The sequence below is a fragment of the Phocoena phocoena genome, chromosome 17 (genome assembly GCF_963924675.1).
Source record: "Phocoena phocoena chromosome 17, mPhoPho1.1, whole genome shotgun sequence".
NCBI classification, from domain to species: Eukaryota; Metazoa; Chordata; class Mammalia; order Artiodactyla; family Phocoenidae; genus Phocoena; species Phocoena phocoena.
The window spans coordinates 14,928,837-14,948,677 of record NC_089235.1 but is presented as its reverse complement, the minus strand read 5'-3'; the positions used below and the strand labels follow the sequence as shown (position 1 = coordinate 14,948,677).

The window sequence follows — 19,841 nt, the reverse complement described above, 5'->3', positions numbered from 1 at the left end:
CTTCGTTTCCATTCGACAGCGTCCTTACTGCTCTGTATCTTATTGTGTTTTACGTGTCTCTGCCGGGCACTTCGGAATGAAGCATGATAGAAATATATGTAAAGAAATAAGATAAAGAAAGAAATAAAGAAAGAGGAAAGATGTTGGAGTCAGGTGTGCTGGATTCAGTCTGTCACTGACTAGCTTGTGACCTCAGATAAACCCTCCTGAGTTTCGGTTTCTTCACTGGCAATATGGGCAAATCCTTTCAAAGTTTCCGGAAGAATCAGGTGAGAAAACTTAGCTAAAGTGCCTGGTACAGAGGAAGCAAGCATCAAATATCAATTTCCCTTTCTTCCCCTTTCTTCCCCGCTGCCCAGCTTTACTGAGATATAATTGACAATCAAAAATTGTAAGCAATTATACCCCAATAAAGATGTTAACTTAAAAAAAAATTGTAAGGTGGGACTTCCCTGGTGGTCCAGTGGCAAAGAATCCGCCTTCCAATGCAGGGGACGCGGGTTCGATCCCTGGTCGGGGAACTAAGATCCCACATGCCGCGGAGCATCTAAGCCCGCGCACCACAACTACTGAGCTCGGGCGCCTCAACCAGAGAGCCTGCATGCCGCGAACTACAGAGCCGTCGTGCTCTGGAACCCGGGCGCCACAACTACAGAGCCCACGCACCCTGGAGCCGGCGCGTCACAACTAGAGAGAAGCCTGCGAGCCGCAGCTAAGACCCGGTATGGCCAAAAATAAATAAAAAAATAAAAAAATCTTAAAAAAAAAATTGTAAGGTTTACAGCCTGATGGTCTGCTATACATAGACATTGTGAAATATTAACCACTGCCAAGCCAATCAACATATCCATCACTTCACATCTTTGCTAGTTTCCAGTTTTTTCTTTGTGGTGAGAACATCCAAGATCTAGCCTTTTAGCAAATTTCAAGTACACAATATAATACTGTCAACTATAGCCACACTGCTGTTCACTATCTCTCCAGAACTTATTATCTTCTTTTTGCCCTTTCTTGATTTAGCCCTGAAATGAATTAGCAAGTCCTAATCGACAGTTCTGAGTTCTGGGCAGGGTTCTCTGTGTCACCAGCATCTCCATTTCCTAGGATGGACACCGTCCACACCGGTCTGGATACAGTGAGAGTTCTAATTCCCTAAGTTCCAATTCTCTCCGTCTCTCTATGTCTGCTACTAGGAATTTAATTATAAGGGAGCCTGGGAGTTGAAAGGCACTGATTTCATACAATGCTTCCCGCAAACGAAACAGAATTTGGTGGTCAAAATCAGGAATCAGGCATCAGGGGACCATTTCTGATTTTGCTTCTGAGCTGGTCATCACACAGTATTTGAAATTCCCACATCAGTTATAAAATGGAGCTAAGTACAGTTGCTGTTTATGAACCCTACAGGGATGTTTGACAGATTTGCAAATTGCTTTAGAGCTCGCAGGTGAAAGGTGCTATAAACTTAGATCACTTATGTGGGAAAACACACTCAGGATAAGGCACTTTGAGTAACCTAGTTTCTTTCTGAAGCGTAAGCAAACACCCTTGAGGCTCACGGGAGGAGTTTCTTCTGTGAGTGGAGCTCTTGAATGCCTGTGGATGACAGTGCTATCATATCCACAGTCAATATTTTCATCCATAAATAACAAGTATTAAGTGTGCACAAGGCGCTCTGCAAAGAAGCAAATGGCCACATATTTCCTAAGTCCAGTGGAAAAGGTTAATTTCATTTTTAAAAGAGATTTGAGAGAATACATTTATCTGATATCCTTTCCTTTTAAATCTTCAGAATAGAGAATCTGCAGACCTGAAAATCTTTTTCAACAAGTTTTAATTATGACACCCTTAATTCTTATGAATACGTCTTGTTGGTTCTGAAAAAATTATTTTTCATCACAGCCCCTCAATCAATATCTTTGTTTCTTTTCATAAAGAAATGCTCAGAAAACCCAAGGAGAGCATATAAACGCTAGGAGAATAAAGGTTTTGGGGGCAACCTGACAGGAAGGAGCCTTGCTTCTTTCTTACATTGGTATGATGTTCATGACCTCTCTGGAAGGAGGTCCCCAGTTTGCAAAAGACCAACTAACCAAACCGCTCATCTATGTAGGTTAAACAGTGATAGAAGATGTAGCAATTGGGATGCCCTCCTTTCCTGGGAGATGGGGGCGAACACTTGAGATCTAAAAGTCACCAAAACTAAGCTAAAGAAACTCCCAATCCTATTAATTACGAGTAAATAAACAGATGAATTAATAAGGTACACCTCATTGGATGATTTCTTTCAGTTACGTTCGAATTCAGTAAATAATTTTGATAATCTATCGTGTCCCAGATCCTGAGGTAGGTACTAAGCAATTTCAAAGCGCTTGATGGTTTCTCACCCAATGGGCAAGAATTTGCCAACAATTAAGACAAGCCTCAAGCTGGGCTGGGATGCCTGGAGATTTGGAGGGTTGAGGTAAGCACGTTCACGGGATGAAAACTCTTCTGTTGCAGGTTCTCCTGGAGAATTCCAGTTGCCGGTTGCTCTGATGGGGACGACACTTTCTTAACGTGTCTGCTGAGAATCACAGACTTTTCTCTAAGGGACCTCTCTCTGGGACGTTAACCAGAGGGAAAAGCAGAGGATGCTGAGAGACACAAGCCTCGGCTCCTTCCGCTTTAGGGACTGATTGGAACTTCATATATTTCACCAGGCAGTGCATCTTCCAGAGGTGCGCTACCAGAGGTTCACGGGCTGGAAAGCTCCCCCTTTACCTGTTCTGTAGCCGGTGCTGTTCAGATAGACAGCAAAGGTCCGCGGCTCGTGCACTGCCTGCCAGGGGGGCGAGGAGCAGTTCTCATTGTTGGTGTAGGTGTTGTGGTTGTGTACGTACTTGCCCGTGAGCATAGACGAGCGGGACGGGCAGCACATGGGCGTCGTCACGAAGGCGTTGGTGAAGGTGGCCCCCTCGCGCTCCATAATCTTTCTGGTTTTGTTCATGACTTGCAGGGACCCTGGAAGGCACAATGCCAGCGTTGTTAGCAGACGGCACCGCACGATCACCCACCGATGTCACGTCACTCAGGGGCTCTGTTCCCCCTGCCTTGTTGATTTCTCTGCCTTAGCCTGAAGGAGTCTATCATTTGACGAGCTCTCGTTTCTAGAACAAAATGCAACGTTTAGGATTCTGCCATCTCAAATATTTTGCAGAATAAAAACACATTTCAGCTTCTCCCCTCCTTGATCACAAAGGAAAAAAAAAAAAAAAAAGAAAAGCAGGTTTATCTGATCACTAAAGCTAGAATTTTAGAGACGGAGCAGATTCCAAGGCCAGCAGCCCTTTGAAGATTATCAGAGAGCATCAAAACAGAGCATCAAAACTCCTAGCCCACCACACTCGCACCATGCCACAGACATTGCAGAGATGACGAGATAGAATGTTTTCATCGTATGAAATAAAAGAGCGGAGAAGTTTTCCAATTAAGTAAAAGTCCTTCCAAAATGCCTGTTTTTTTTTAAAAACTGGGGTAAAGTTGCTTTACAATGCTGTGTTAGTTTCTGCTGTACAACAAAGTGAATCAACTATATGTCTACATGTATCCCCTCCCTCTTGACCTCCCTTCCACCCCCCCATCCCACCCATTTAGGTCACCACGGATCATTGAGTAGAGTTCCCTGTGCTGTACAGCAGGTTCCCACTAGCTATCGATTTGACACATGGTAGTGTATATATGTGGATCCGAATCTCCCAGTTCATCCCACCCCCCTTCCTCCCCTGTGTCCACATGTTTGTTTTCTGTCTGTGTCTCTGTTCCTGTGCTGAAAATTGGTTCATGTGTACCATTTTTCTAGATTCCACATATATGCGTTAATATACGATATTTGTTTTTCTCTTTTTGACTAACTTCACTCTGTATGACAGACTCTAGGTCCCTCCACGTCTCTACAAATGACCCAGTTTCGTTCCTTTTTATGGCTGAATAGTACTCCACGGTATATCTGTGCCACATCTTCTTTATCCATTCATCTGTCGATGGACATTTAGGTAGCTTCCATGTCCTGGCTATTGTAAGTACTGCTGCAATGAACATTGGGGTGCATGTGTCTTTTTGAATTATGGTTTTCTCAGGGTATATGCCCAGTAGTGGGATTGCTGGGTCATATGGTAGTCCTATTTGTAGTTTTTTAAGGAACCTCCATACTCTTCTCCATAGTGGCTGTATCAATTTACATTCCCACCGACAGTGCAAGAGGTTTCCCTATTCTCTACACTCTCTCTAGCATTTATTGTTTGTAGATTTTTTGATGATGACATTCTGACCGGTGTGAGGTGATACCTCATTGTAGTTCTGGTTTGCAAAATGCCCGTGTTTAATTAAAAAAAGATCTTCAATGTAAGTTCGTATCCTCTAGCAAACTCACCACATACCTGCCAGTTTTTCTACCAGGATAGTACGACCAGTTTATATTTTCACCTGTTTCCACGTCATTTTAAAAGACAGGTTGTTTGTTTGTGAAAGAGCTATGATTCTATCACATCCAAAAGTCTCTGTGTAGTAGTAAAGTACGCCATTTGAACTGTAAAGGATGAAACTGTACATACGATTGCTGAGGAAGGAAAAAAAAACCTATTTCGATTATCCAGCCAAACATGGAAGCTGAAACCCATCCAAATACTGCAGGAAAAAAAAAAGCTCAGGCCAGAATTCAATCGTCTTTTCAGGACCTGTCAAGAAATGCACTACAGAGCACTACAGCCAAGGCCATTGCATTTCCATCCTGGAGCCTCACATTTCCAACAGGTCCTACTTCTTCCAAAGAAAGGGAGAAAGTCTATGTAGCTTTCCAACAAGGAAGGAAATCGTAATGCAAACCAGGCAAGCATTCAGAGCAGAAGAGAAGCGTGCAGCCATCCAAAAACCACAGTTTTTTTTTTCACATACGAGCTCTTACCATTCACATGAAAACAGAAAAGATGGTTTCTAATTGGGTCTCCTTAGAGCTCCCTGAAATATGCTTCAGTTAGGGGGATTCCTAACTGCTTTTTCTCCCCTGGTTGTATTCAGAGGATCAAGCAACCTTTTTGCCATCAGTGGATAACATGTAGTGAGCCCCCACTTCATGCTGAGCATTCATTCTATTGACCTCAACTCTCTGGACTGATCCCCCAAAGTGTAGCATTAACAAAAGAAATGGAAAACTCTCTGCTGCCTCTGATCTTCAGCAGTAAACTAACCAGATGAGAATTTACATATGAAAATTGCTTAGGGAAATCTGCAGAGCAAGGTAGACGTGAGTGTGGATATAGCAGTAGCAGGACCTATAAAGACAGCGGGGACGAGAGGCAATGCTTAATAAGAGCTCTGCCACAGGAGATGAGGACAAATGGGAGGAAAGGAGGAAGAAAAACATGGGATGGGCCAAGTGTGTTGTGGGTAGCACGGGGAAGGTGGTATGCGCGGTGCACTGGAGGTGGGAAGAAGTAAGTGGAGTGATGAAAATGGCACGTGGATTTTGTGGAATGAAAATGAATATGAAGACTTCTCTTGATGAAATGGGAGGCAGATTTAGCCAATAGCTTGGAGGCTGGGCAGAGATATTTGGATTTGACAGAACAGACAAAATGACGGCAGAGCAAGTTCTTTGTCAAAGGCATGAAGGACATGATAAGAAAGGAGTCTTTGAGAGGTGTTGCCATGGCAATGGAAGTATGTGCATTGTTGGATAGGTGGGGAATAGGTTGGTCCATCAAGGGTACGGCCAAAAGGCTGCTAACCCACCCGGCCATGGGGTGGTAAGAACCTGAACTGGGCTGTGTCTTTAAAGTAGAAGGACTCTTAAGAAGCAGACCCAAGAGATGTTGTAATGCATCAGAAGACTGTGAGTTGACTCACAGGTTTCAGCCTGGGAAGAAAACTGGAAAAGTAATGGTTTCACTGTTACTCAAGGAGTAACTAACAAGAAATATGTCCTATAGAAGATCAAAGAAGTGCATTTTAGAAATGTTGTGTTTTATATTTGTGTTGGTTGATCACACAGGGGGAAAGAGCCTGGAGAAAATACATGAAATGAGACGCAGGAGTGGGGAGAGAGTTCGAGGTTGATGCCAAGGTCCACTCCCTTATTACTCTTTCCTCTTTAGAAAACTGCAGTGATGACTTACGGTAATAGCTTGAATTTTGGGAAAACTCAGCAAACACTGTTGACCAATTTTTATTGCCTAATAGTCTTTTTATGTCAAAGAATGACTTCTCAGAGTTCCCTTATGAGCCTAGCTGGACTCAAATTAAAAAAAAAAAAAAAATGCAGCTGGAGGCCATCCTCCAAGGTCCCGAATCACAAAGCTGCAACCTCCAGTTTACAGACTTATTTGGACCGCAGTACAGGATGGGAGGTGAAAATCTGATCTAAGGTCAAATAATCTACAAACTGGGGACTAAAACTCAGCCCCTTGCATCATAATTGCCCCAGCCAGGACTCTCCTCTCATTCTAAATATCTCTCTTTTCTTCAGGGACTGAGCTGGTTGTACCAAGGAACTAAAAAATCCCTCCAAATGCTCTGCTTCCAACCGGCCCACACGTCAAAGGGAACAATGAAGACATTTGGTCCCTGCAGGTACTGTGACCACGGTAGCACCACGGGCGGGGTTCCCGGATGTGAGGTTCCTGAATGTGGCTTCACGTTTCTCAGTAAGGAGAAGGTTCTGAGACAAGGCTTCTCCAATGTTAAAAATCACCTGGGGCACATGTTAAATCCTAGACTTCTGGGTCTACCCTGAGATGCTGATTTAAGTAAGACCCGGGAAGGACCAGAGAATTTGCATTTCTAACAAGCTCCCTGAGGATGCTGGCGCGGCCCCTCCCCACTCCTGGAGACCTATTCGAGGCCTGACACGGAACCAGCGAAGCCTCGAGCTGGAAGAGACTTCAGTGGGTGCCTCATTTTAAGTGATCAAAGTGGCTCAGACCGCTTCCAAGCCTGTAAGGTGGGCAGAGAGGAAGAGGAAACACTGATTTCATACTTTTACTCTCACGGATTTTCTACTTTACTCCCACTTCTAAGTGCTTCCCGTGTAGCAACTCATTGAACCCGGACAATAGCCTTCCATAGCGGGTGCTACTATTTATTATTTTCATATCAAGGATGATAAAGTTGAGGAGCAAAAGGGTTAAACAACGTGCTTAGGGCCACACAGACCCTAAGCAGCAGGGCCCGGATGCAAAGGCAGGCGGTCTGCTCAGGGACCACGCTCTTAAGCTGCGTCTAGGCTGAGTCCCGGCTGTGACGTTGACGTTCTCAAGACTGAGACACAGAAATGATGTCTGCTTGGAGTCAGGATATGTCTCATTTTCTGTAATCTCATATCTTGCTTCATCCGGCCTCTTAGGGGAGATGCTAACAGACACTGAAGCCTGTCTCCTGCCCTCTTAGGGGCTGAAGTGATTAAAGTAGCTCGAGCCCAGGTCGAGGTGAGTGGGCTGCAGGCGTGTCTGTCTTCAGAAGCCGACAGTCACACTGGTGTTCACTGCTGCCTCTGACCTCGGATTCCCTGCGTAGACACAGATGATGGAGCACAGGAATCCTATACCTCTTCCCTCTGCCGCGTCACTGCACTCCAACGAGGTGAGCGAAAAACTCCTTCTTCTCTTTTATGGCTGTGCAATGATTCATGTCAGCCAACAACACTGCCTCATCCTGCTTCTACAGCCACTATGATTGCACGATTGATATTTCATTGGGAAACTACCAAACACTATTCTGCAAAAAGCAACTCATAATTATGCATCTCCAGCTTGAGAGCAGTGGCTGGGACCATGTCTTGTCCTATAGCTGGAAGGACTCAGTTTTGTTTTAAGCTGAAGCTCCCCACTTCTTTGGGTTTCAGGCCTTTGGTGCCTAAAATGCAAATCGTGTTGATTCTTACAGGCTTGGAAGCGGTCTGAGCCACTTTGATCACTTAAAATGAGGCACCCACTGAAGTCCCCAACGTGTTTCCTTTACTCTTGCATTTTCCATCTCCCTATCTGTAATCCCATCTGAATTCCAAAGCTAAGGTAAGAATACAGAGGTTGCGATAGGCTGAACTTCCGTGTCCTTCCAAAATATATAGGTTGAAACCTAACCCCCAAGGTGATGGTATTAGGAGGTGGGGCTTTGGGAGGTGATTAGGTCATGAGGGTGGAGCCCTCATGAATGGGATCAGCCCCTCATAAAAGGGGCCACAGAGGGTTCCCTTGCCCCTTTCTCCATGTGAGGACACAGTGACAAGACAGCCACCTATGAACCAGGAAGTGGGTCCTCACCACACACCGAATCTCCCGGAGCCTCGATCTTGGACTTTTCAGCCTCCAGAGCTGTGAGAAATAATTACCTGATAAACATCTGTTGTTTATAAGTCACTAAGCCATCCAGTCTATGGTATTTGGTTAGAGCAGTCGTCACGGACTGAGACAGAGGTCAACTGCTTGTTCTACGCTTCAAGACATAAAATGTTAATGCTGGCTTAGAGACATCAGTTCCCCTCCATCCATCACACATCAGTTCCCCTCCACCCATCACATCACACACTGTTCCCCACGCCCCTCTTAAGCAAGAAGCCTGACTTCAATATCATTTAAAATTGTCCTGGGAGGTGGAAGCCTGACAGGGATGTTATGAAGTGACCGTAATTAAGTCCAGTAGCTGGCATGGGGGCACTGCTGACTAGGCTGGCTTGAGGACAGGGAAGGTCCAGGCCACAGCTGAATCTTGGGGCTGCCAAGAAAAGCTGTCCCAGCACCAGAGCTCCAGGCTGGGACTGGGGACATCTGCCATTCGCTCTCACAGGGGTGGGGATGCTCGGACAGCTCAGCGGTGACAGAGACGCCGCTCGGTGTCAGGAGAAGTGGCACTCTTTGGGAATCCTGCAAGATTCACCATGTTTGCAATTCTGGTGGAGTTAAAAATCAAGGCTCCACGAATGGTCCTTTGAGGGGGTATGTGCTAGGTTACTGGGACTAGACAGAGCCATAGCCAGGAACTTAAATCATTCTACAGGCTTCAACTCATGTATTCCCAAATCACATGTGTGAAAAAAGGTCACGAGGGAGAAGCTGTCCCACTAATCGGAATGACTTTACCAAAATCACACAGAGAGCCTGGATTACTTCACGTACACGTTCAACTTTACAACAAAGCTTTGCCTTTCCTGATTCAAATATCTTAGCATTTGATTATTCAATATTTCATACAATCAAGCATTAACATTTTCATCGAGGCTGTTCATCATGTCCAGAAAAACTCACAAAACCAGAAATTCAATAATAAATTTTGTCATCATCATCCTTTAAGGAAGTCCCAGATATGTGGCATTCACACACACCTGGCTTCATAGAGCGACACACCTCCGTGTGAATTGCGACAATTCATGGTTTGATGAGTGATAACGGCAAGCAAACACAACTCGTTAAATGTGCAGGGTTGTTTCTAGACGCCATTGTTTTATGACGGGGTAAGGTGAATGATTTAGATATATAAATGGCCTGGGCTAAAGCACATCCCTGCCATTTTCCTATGCCAACAGTTAACTATGGAACCTTAAACGGTGATAGTTCCCATATTAAAAATGGCTTTATTGGTCTATTGAAAATTTTAATTCTGAAAGCATTAAAAAGATACCATGATCACACAGAATACCTTTTTCTACCAGAACTGTGAAGTTGGTAGGAAAGAAAAAACAGATGTTTCAGCTAAAACCAGAGGAGGGAAAACAAGTTGGGGAAGAAGGGACCAAGAAGCAGATAATAAATCTGTCTGGCATGTTTCTAGGTCACTAGGACTCATTATTTTTTCCCCTAAAGAGCTAAAGGCCATTAAAAGTGGGGACTAGTTTTTTAGGGGAATGGAAGTAAAAACGCCTACAGGCTAGACAGAGAAGGTAGGCAGGTACAAGAAAAGTCACAGAGCTTTCGTCTTTCCAGTTTTCTATGTTTGATAGACATGTGGGTATACAGAACTTTCCCCTGACTATAAGAAAATCAGCAGGATGGGCATGATGGCAAGTGATCCTTGGCCTAAGTGTTGGGGAGCAGTGGAGAGTGGTGGGGACGGTGAGGGTCTTGGGAGGACATGCCCCACCTAATGGGGGCAGCTTTGACTCCCCTTCAAGCATTTAACTGATGGCTGCCTCATGGGAATGTAAGCCCTCATTCTTCTGAACTTTCAAGAAAAGTCGGAATCTGGATTTCTTTTCTTTTCATGTAAAATCACCTGATCTTTTAAAATGTTGCCTTGGTTTTAAAAAGTGTGCTGGTCAAGCAAAACACATCTGTGGGCTAGCTCTGGACTGTAGTGACCTCTGCTTTAGACAACGTGTTTCCATGTATTTAAGATTTCTTAATTCTCCTTATGATCTAAGAGAAGCATTGGGTCAGCGTTACTGAGATGTTAGCACCAGTCCAATTTCCTAAGAATTTAAGAAATGCCACATTGAGCCAGATCAATGTTCTAATCAGCTCGTTATTTTGTTTCTCAGAGTGGCACCCAGGGACCATTTGGGAAAGATTTAGAGCCTAATCTCTTTGACTCTAGTCTCAGAAAGTTAGGGGAGTCCCACGAACATTTCTGATTTTCTTCTTTTTGATTTGTAAAATATTTTCAAGTGCAGGGAAAAACAGAATAAATAACATGTCTCCTAGCTTTGTCAAAGCTTAGCATTTGATCACAGTTTCTTCAGATACATATTTTCAATTTTAAAATGAAATATGGATACTGCTGAAGTACTTGGTTACCACTCCTTCCCCAGATGGTAGCCATCATCCCAAGCTTCATGTTAATCATGTCCATTTGTGTTTTTCTAGCTTAAAAAAACCCCATAATTGGAAAATATACATGTACCCCAATGTTCACAGCAGCATTATTTACAATAGCCAAGACATGGAAGCAACCTAAGTGCCCATCAACAGACAACTGAATTAAGAAGATGTGGTACTGGGAATTCCCTGGCAGTCCAGTGGTTAGGACTCCATGCTTTCACTGAGAAGGGCGCAGGTTCAGTCCCTGGTTGTGGAACTAAGATCCCATGAGCCATGTGGCGTGGCCAAAAACAAAAAATAAATAAAATAAAATCAATCCTACATTATTTTTAAAAAAGAAGATGTGGTACATATATATACAATGGAATATACTCAGTCATAAGAAAGAATGAACTAATGCCATTTGCAGCAACAAGGATGGACCTAGAGATTGTCATACTGAGTGAAGTAAGTCAGACAGAGAAAGACAAATATCATGATATCGCTTATACGTGGAATCTCAAATATGGATACAAGTGATCTTATTTACAAAACAGAAATGGACTCACAGACATAGAAAACAAACATGGTTACCAAAGAGGAAAGGAGGGGGAGGGATAAATTAGGATTTTGGGATTAGTATATACACACTACTATATATAAAATGGATAACTAACAAGGACCTACTGTATAGCACAGGGAACTGTACTCAATATTTTGTAATAACCTATAAGGGAAAAGAATCTGAAAAAAATAGATATATATTTATGTATAACTGAATCACTTTGCTGTACAGCTGAAACTAACAGAACATTGTAAACTAACTACACTTCAATTTTTTAAAAAAAGGTGTAAATCTCCACCCATTAACTTCGCCTAAAAACCTGAACTATTTACAGGGAGAGGCATAACCTGAACCACTTCTCAAGTTGTGGAAAAAGCAAATCCAGAAGTACAGGGACCGCTGGTTAAATTACTTAATCTTTCCGCGGATCAAGTATTCTCCTGGGATAATGATCTCTGTCCTACCCACCCAACTTGGGTGGGATGACAATAAAATGCAATAATGAGAATAAATGTTCTTTGGAAAAAGATAAAGTGTTATCCACATATGAGGTTCTAGCACTTTTATTAGTAAATTCCTCATGTATTTCACTCTTTTCACAAAGGACTAGTTTACTTTATTTGTCCTCAAAGTTGAGGGAGGGGCCCCAGTCCTACTTAATAAGAGATTTCCTTCCCAGCTTGTTTCATAAACTTGGATTACAATCCTTCTTAGCCTTTGTCTTTCCAGACAAAGAGATACAATTGTTTTATTCTTTTCCAAAAGGAAAAGTATTCTATTACAATTTTTGTAGTTGTTTTCCTAAGCCTTTTCTAAGTCTGTTATATCCTTCTGGAGGCACAGAAGCCAAAACGCCTGCAGTGTTACAGGTGCAAAAGTTTTGCTTAGGTGAAGATTTATTCAATATTTGGCAAACATAATCACATGTAAGTAAAAAATCAAACCAAAACAAACCACGTCAAAACCACAATTAGAGAACATCTCACACCCATCAGGATGGCTATTATCAAAAAACCAGCAAACAGTAAATATTGTCAAGAATGTGGAGAAACTGGAACCCTTATGTACTGTTGGTGGGAATGGACAATGGTGCAGTTGCTATGAAAACAGTATTGCAGTTCCTCAAAAAATTAAAAATAGAATTACCTATTGATCTAGCAACTCCATTTCTGGGTATATACCCCCAAAGAATTGAAAGCAGCATCTCAAAGAGACATTTATACACCTGTGTTCATAGTAGCATTATTCACAATAATCAAAAAGCAGAAGCAACACTAATGTCTAACAAGAGATCAATGGATAGACATAGGGTGGATATACATATAATGGAATATTATTTAACCTTCAAAAGGAAGGAAATTCTGAGACATGCTACAACACAGATGAACAGTGAGGAAGGACATTATGCTAAGTGAAATAAGCCAGGAACAAAAAGACAAATACTGTATGATTCCTCTTATATGAAGTACGCAGAGCAGTCAAGTTCATAGAGACAGAAAGTAGAATGGTGGTTGCCAAGGGCTGGGGGTTTAGGGAGTTACTGTTTAATAGGTATAGAGTTTTAATTTTATAGAATGAAAAGAGTTTTGGAGATTGGTTGCACAACTATGTGAATGTACTTAACACTATTGAATTGTACACTTGAAAATGGTTAAGAGGAGGACTTCCCTGGTGGCGCAGTGGTTAAGAGTCTGCCTGCCAATGCAGAGGAAACGAGTTCGATCCCTGGTCCGGGAAGACCCCACATGCCGCGGAGCAACTAAGCCCATGTGCCACAGCTACTGAGCCCGCGTGTTGCAACTACTGAAGCCCGTGCGCCTAGAGCCCGTGCTCCGCAACAAGAGAAGCCACCGCAATGAGAAGCCCGCCCACTGTAACGAAGACTAGCCCCCACTCGCTGCAAAACACAAAAGCCAACTAAAGTCTAGAGCAGTTAAGTGTCAAGAAAGATTATGAGAGCGTTACAATCGGCCAGGCAAAAGTCTCCATCAAACTGTACCCACTACCAAGAACATAATTTTTCAGCTGAGAAAAGAAGTCTTCTCTAAATTTGTATCCATGGTTCACAGCGGTTCATCATCAACTTGTTCTGCCAGTAGGATAACAAGACCCATCTTAGTTGTTATCTCGGAACCTAGGGCGTGACCATGTATTTACAGGTTGTTTTAGGAAGGGCTCAATAAATATTTGTTGAAGGACGGATTGAGGGAAGGAATCATGGTTAAATGTGTAGCTGTGGAGACCCAGCCCTAATACAGGTCCTGAGTTTACCATTTCCTAGCTCATCACAGCCTATGCGACTTCTCTAAGCCTCATTTATCTTAAGTATAAACTGAAGAGAGTAATAGTAACCACTTCATAGAGTGACTGTGATGATTAAATGAGTGAATGCTTAGCCTGGTATCTGGGTAGGAAATCAAGGAAGGAAGTAAAGGCAAGGCAAACATGTAGGAAAGAGCTGGGTTGATTGAACCTGGCCGACGACTCTTCACCATTATATCCATGTGCTTCCACTAGAAGCCAGTGTTTAATAACTGCTTAATAAATATCTACTGAATGAATTCATTAACTATAGGATAAGGATGAAATTTTGAACTCTTAAAAATACACTGATCAAACAATTCCTTAATTTATTTTAAAGACAAGGGTTGTATATTGAAGAGGTAGATCATGACGGATACTTGCATTCATTTCTGGGAATTGTGTTAGCCTTTTCAGGCCCCTGTGGGTCCATTTCCAGTTTACTGAGCACCTACTAGGTTCCCAGCACAGTCCCAGCATCAGGACTACAACATAAATAGAACACTACGCTGCCCTCTAGTTGCTCTCAGTTAAGTGGAAGAGACAGGTATGGAAGTACATGGTGGATTTAGGGTCATACGCTGGAGGCAGGTCCAAGGTGGTGCAAAGGAAAGTTCCCTCCACCCTGCTGGACAGCAGGATCGTTTTTGGTAAAGAAGACCCCCCGAGGGGAAGGCATCTGGACTGGGTCACGAAGAATAGGTAGGGCTTCGCCAGGTGGAAAAATGGGGAAAGGGCAGAGGGGATGAGATGTACAAAGGCATGAAATATAGGTGAGGGAGATGAAACCACCAGACACCTTCAGGGAAGTGTAAGTTGTTTCCATGGAGCACAGAGTAAAAGTGAGGGAAAGGGAAATAGCCTTACAGAAATAGGTAGGGACAGATGCCCGGCGCTCATCAGCCTGCAGAGGAGAGGGGTTTCACCGTCTTGGTAAAGGAACCCGGTGGAGGGTTTTAAGCAGCAGAGACCTGATCAGATACTTGCAGGAAATGAAGAATAGGTAGGAGGGGCCAAGACTAGAGGGCACAGGTCACGTGACCAACCAGTCAGGGAAAGACTGGGAGAGAAGAGAATGGCTTCATTGAAAAGGATGGATATGAGAGATGTTAAGGGAAGTGAATTCAAAGGTCTTCACTTTACTTGCCCTGTAGGTGAATGAAGACTTAAACCACCAGCCACATACATGCTAAAGTCATACCTGCAAGACTTTTCATTTTGGCATGATGCCTGAAAATTCTTGCTTAAGCAATTAAGTGAGAGGGACTTCCCTGGTGGCGCAGTGGTTGAGACTCTGCGCTCCCAATACAGGGGGCCAGGGTTCAATCCCTGCTCAGGGAACTAGATCCCACATGCATGCCGCAACTAAGAGTTCACGTGCCACAACTAAGGAGCCCGCCAGCTGCAACTAAGACCCGGCGTAACCAAATAATAAAAATTTAAAAATAAGCAGTTAAGTGAGAGAAAACAGACTCTGCAAGTCACCTTCAATAATCATTACCTCTGCTGGCTTTTAGTGCCTTTGTTTCCAGCTGAACCCAAAGAGTTGACTTTTTGGGATTCTAGGTTTGGTTTCCAATTGGAAATCAAAATCCCTATCCCTGTGGATCAAATTCCAGCCTGGAGGGGTTTATCCTCAAAGACCCTAGCCAGAGGAGCTCTGGAAAGAAGCCCAGGGTGCTCTGTTAGCAGGAAGTCTAAAAGCTACTAGCGACGGTCAAGTTCAGCGTGATGGATAAGCCTAGCTGAGCGATTTCTTGAGAGCAAGGAATTGCATCCAGGAATGGAAATGAGTGGTGGTGACAACCTGTAAGGGCAAACTTTTCATTTGTCCTAGGTACCCTAGAAGAACTTGACCCTAAGCTTATGGGCAAGACCATAGGGCCGGGCCATTAAAGAAAGTGAGAAGGTGAGAAACCAAATCAGGTGATACAGAAGCTCAGATGAAACACCAGATGTTGGCAGGCTTTCTAAGTGCTCTAGAATTAACCCAGGTGAGCGAGTTCTTCAGAAAAGCATCCTGTCTAGGGTGGTAGCAGTGAATTACTACCGGGAGGATGTGCAGAATACTGTAACTTTCAATTCCCTAACAATCACAAGCTGTGAATAAAGGAATCACCTTAATAATAATGACCATCGACAAGTTTTGTTTTTTTTTTTAAGGCTTCGGACGTGCAGGCTCAGCGGCCATGGCTCATGGGCCCAGCCGCTCCGCGGCATGTGGGATCTTCCCAGACCGGGGCACGAACCTGCATCCCCTGCCTCGGCAGGCGGACTCTCAACCACTGCGCCACCAGGGAAGCCCCGACAAGTTCTTTTTGTATCCACCTATGTTCATATGCAGAGCAGAGAATTACAGTCAGAATCTCATACTCTTTGAAACAAATTTGCCCAAATATCTTGAAAAGAGCTTTCCAAGGCGCACGATCCAACACTTGACTTCTACAGTTTCGTGCTTCCTCTCGCCTGCCATCTTCCCATCCTCCCAGCCCACCCCCAGCTTCAAAACCTTAAGATCAGAAGAGTCAAGTTGAAACACAAACCAAATGCTTTATCATTAATATGAGTACATTTTATAACCCAGGGTGTTGGTTCAGGTACTACCATTATGTGTCAAACCCCCAAAAGTTAACTGACTGTTACTGATAATGCAAGCCAGCAAATCATTTGAGCGAAAGAGACCAACAAGCGACAAACCAGTGTCTCACCCAACTCCACGTCTTGATCATCAGTGAGTACGAGAATGATGTTGGGTCGGATGTTTTTTCGCTCCTGCTGTATCCGGCCTCTGAACCTCGGGGATCTGATGGTTGAACCGAGGCTCCCCAGTAGCTGTGTGCCCAGCACAGCCAAAACCAGAGCACAGCAAGAATACTTCATTGTGCTTGGTCCAATGTTGCAAAACTGGCAAAACGTCTGTCTCCTGGTTCCTGCAGCTCTGGGCAGTCAGAGAGAAAGGGAGAGCGAGAGACGAAAATGAAATCCAAACCCCAGACACAGTTGCAGAAAAAGGACTACAACTCAGCGAGAACTGGCACAAAAACTGGCAGAGAAAGGGCTGCCCATGAGTCAGAAGTGGCAAACCCTACCAGGCGTCAGGTCGTTTTTTTAAGCGCTTGATTATTTTGCAAATTCACTTTTGTCCTTTATTCTCATTCCAACTTTTCCGATTTCAAAATTCATTGCCAAAATAGAATTTCCAACACAGAGCTCAGATGTAAAAGCTTTCTGACAAGAGCTAATACCTTGAATTAGGTATCCTGGTTGAATAATCAACTGCTATACTCAGAGGTATTCAGGACATCTGCAGATGGGGTCCTGGAAGGGGGAGAAAAAATACAAAAGGAAACGTCAGTCAAGGATTTTGACACAGAGTTTTGGTCTGCAAGAGTCTCTTGAAACAGCATAAATATATATGTATAGATATGATTTATATATTATATTTATATATAAGTATAATAAATAGAAATGTAATGTATAAATCATATCTATACAAAGATATTGATATAATTTAAAAAATCTGTACTCCAAAAGGGAGAGACAGAAGGAAACAACATTCAGAACTGCTAACAAATGACATGAATAATATCTTCATTTCATAATCATAAATACGGTGATCTGGGTATCATCCCTGCTCACACTTTAATAGTACTTTAAACATCCCCAAGAAAACAAATGACTGATAAGGAAGAACCAGCAGTGCCTGTGAAACCACAGTGCACTGGAGTGTTTGCATCTGGGGAGCGTTAACTCACCTGCGTACGATATTGAGTACTTATCAAGCAGAATGAAACGCAAAGCTGTCATTTGTCATCTGCATGAAGTCACTCACTGCCCAGGAGAGTTCTTTTTTGCTGACAAAGACTTCATAGTAAGGGGCTGGGAGGACAACCTTTCCCAGCCTCCAGAAAGCTCCTAACTGTGCTTCATCAATCACCGGGGGAAGGGATGCTTCCTCCCGGCTGGGCTGGTCCCTCAGCCCAGTCCTCGTCCCCAGCGCATCGGCGCCTAAGGGGACACAGCCCTCCTCCGACTGTCGGCACCAGCTTCACTACTGTTCAGAGCCGGTGCAGCGCCGCTAGCACCGAGGTTTGGCTTTGCCGCAGCAGATCTCAACCTGCAAAGCAACATGACTGATGGGCTCTGAGGCTGGAGGTTAGAGGCGACCCTTCCACCTTAAAAAAACCCAAATCAGATCAAATCTGGAGGGGAACACCGTGAAATCTTTGCAAATCTGCACAGGAGGAGATTTTGGAAAGGGTTGGAAAAATGCCCCTTTCACTTTAGAACGCTAACCTGCTGAAAGCTGGTCTCTTGGACTTCCGAAAGATAGCAAAGGGCTCATTAAAAAAACCAAAAAAACACCATCTTTCTCTTGAATGTCATGAGGGAGCGTCTGTATGGGAGTTTCGACTGCCCTAAAATTAATCAGATAGCAGCCCGCTCCAGCAGCCACTCTGTCCCCACACACCTGAGGGTCTGTATTTTGATGCTCAACAATAAACGGGTATCAGATAAGTAAGCATCACGGATGAAGTGTGAGGACTGCAAAGCAGAAGGAAAGGGACTCCATCGCTCCCTTCCGCGCCTTAAATTCTGGAGGGTGACGTGGGGCAGCGAAAGAAGAATGAAGAAAGACGGTGTACCGTTTCCCCCTGCCATACACATTATTGTGTTTTACACAAACACATACGCCCCTATTATTTTAAACTTTTTGAGCTGTTTTGTAAACAGTTCTAATGCTTTTTACTTTGCAGCCTGTAATTATTCTCTGGGAGGGAAGAAGGGAGGGGGAGAGAGAGAGAGAGAGAAGGACTCAGTAAGAACTAGATTTTAAAACAAAAGTCCAGCATCTGCAGCGAGGCAGTCCTGACCACGTGATCTGCAGAGCAAAAAGCAAGCCACCTCCGACTGAGCCTGTGGCTTGAGAAAGTCAATATGTATGGTTTGGCGTGTGGTTTTGTTTCTTGTTTGGTAATAACTCGGCGTTATTTCAGTGATCGCGGTGCCTTCTGAACGCTGAAAGCCCGCAATTGTTCTGCCTTGACTGTCGGGTTTCTGGACATTTGTTTTAAATCATGAGAAAACTGATACAAGCATGAAAGGATGGGAAAGCAAAAGAAACGAGTGAAACAATGGCCTTCTCCCACAGAGCGTGCATTAACCTAAGAGTTAAATACAGAAATTTCTTAGGGGGGGTTGGTCCTTGAAGCAGCAAAACTTTTGCCCACCTCTCAAAGCAGGTGATGTTGTGTGAAGAGAGTCAGCAGGGTTTCCTGCATCCTCTGTGGTTTAAACTAACCTCTGCTGACAATGGTGACCCAGAAAATACAGTCAGATGCATTGTATGGAGCGAACAGCAGCGCTTGGTTTAAATAATCAGTCACACACAACTGAAAATTCTTGACTATTAAGATGCTGATAATATTCCCTGGAACCCAATCAGGGTTCTGGGTTATTCTTTTCTTTCTCGTATTTACTTTACTTCTTCCTTTAGGAAAAAGAAAATTAGCCTTAATGGTACCTTGTATAAACTACATTGAAAATCATTTCCTAATAAAGAAAAGGGACAGCAGAGAAGATGCACCTTTTACCTATAAAGTAACTTTTCTCTCTGGACAGTTAAAGGTGCAGAAGAGACCTACGTTTATTTTTTTCTGCCACAATTTATTATCGATTCAGGGGATTCATATGTAAAAGCCGAGAAATTGAGTGGTAAAGAAAATGGAACTTTCAGACAGGTCTGGCCAGCAGGAGCGCTCCCTTTACTAAAACACACAACTCTGAAGAAAAGTGCACACAGACAATTCTTTATTCAAATATGACCTTTTAGAACCTGTCATCCTCTCACTGCCTGGTTTCCAGCTCCAGAAGGAAAAGAAGAAAAAAAAACCTGACAGACAAAATGCAGACCTCAACAAAGGAGACAACGATGCAATGTTTGAATTGGATACTTTGTGGCAGACAGCAAGTGTCCTTAGAGACTAACAGCTTGTCTTGAGAAATAGTTGAAAATAGGAGAAATGTCAAAAGAGGTTTTTCTCACACATGGAAAGTGAGCTTGAGGAACGGTTGCTGTATTCACAAATCAGGACCAGAAAACAAGATGCCTATTCTTCAAGCTCTAAAGTGAAAACACCAATTGTAGCTATGGCCAATTGGTGGGGAAAGTTTACAACACTTTGTTTGGGGCAGTCAAGCCAACTATAAAT

General features: G+C 43.5%; 1 protein-coding gene across 2 annotated transcripts in view; it reads right to left on the bottom strand.

Moving 5' to 3' along the window:
* The window catches only part of SULF1 (sulfatase 1), a 62,615-nt gene extending 46,106 nt beyond the window's left edge, over positions 1-16,509 (bottom strand). For both annotated transcript variants that reach the window (XM_065895695.1, XM_065895697.1), the window contains exons 1-2: positions 16,338-16,509; positions 2,764-3,003 (exon numbers count right to left, since the gene is read on the bottom strand). In XM_065895695.1, coding sequence (XP_065751767.1) covers positions 2,764-3,003; positions 16,338-16,509 — 412 coding nt within the window. The remainder of the gene's footprint in view (positions 1-2,763; positions 3,004-16,337) is intronic.
* Between the last annotated feature and the right edge of the window lie 3,332 nt (positions 16,510-19,841).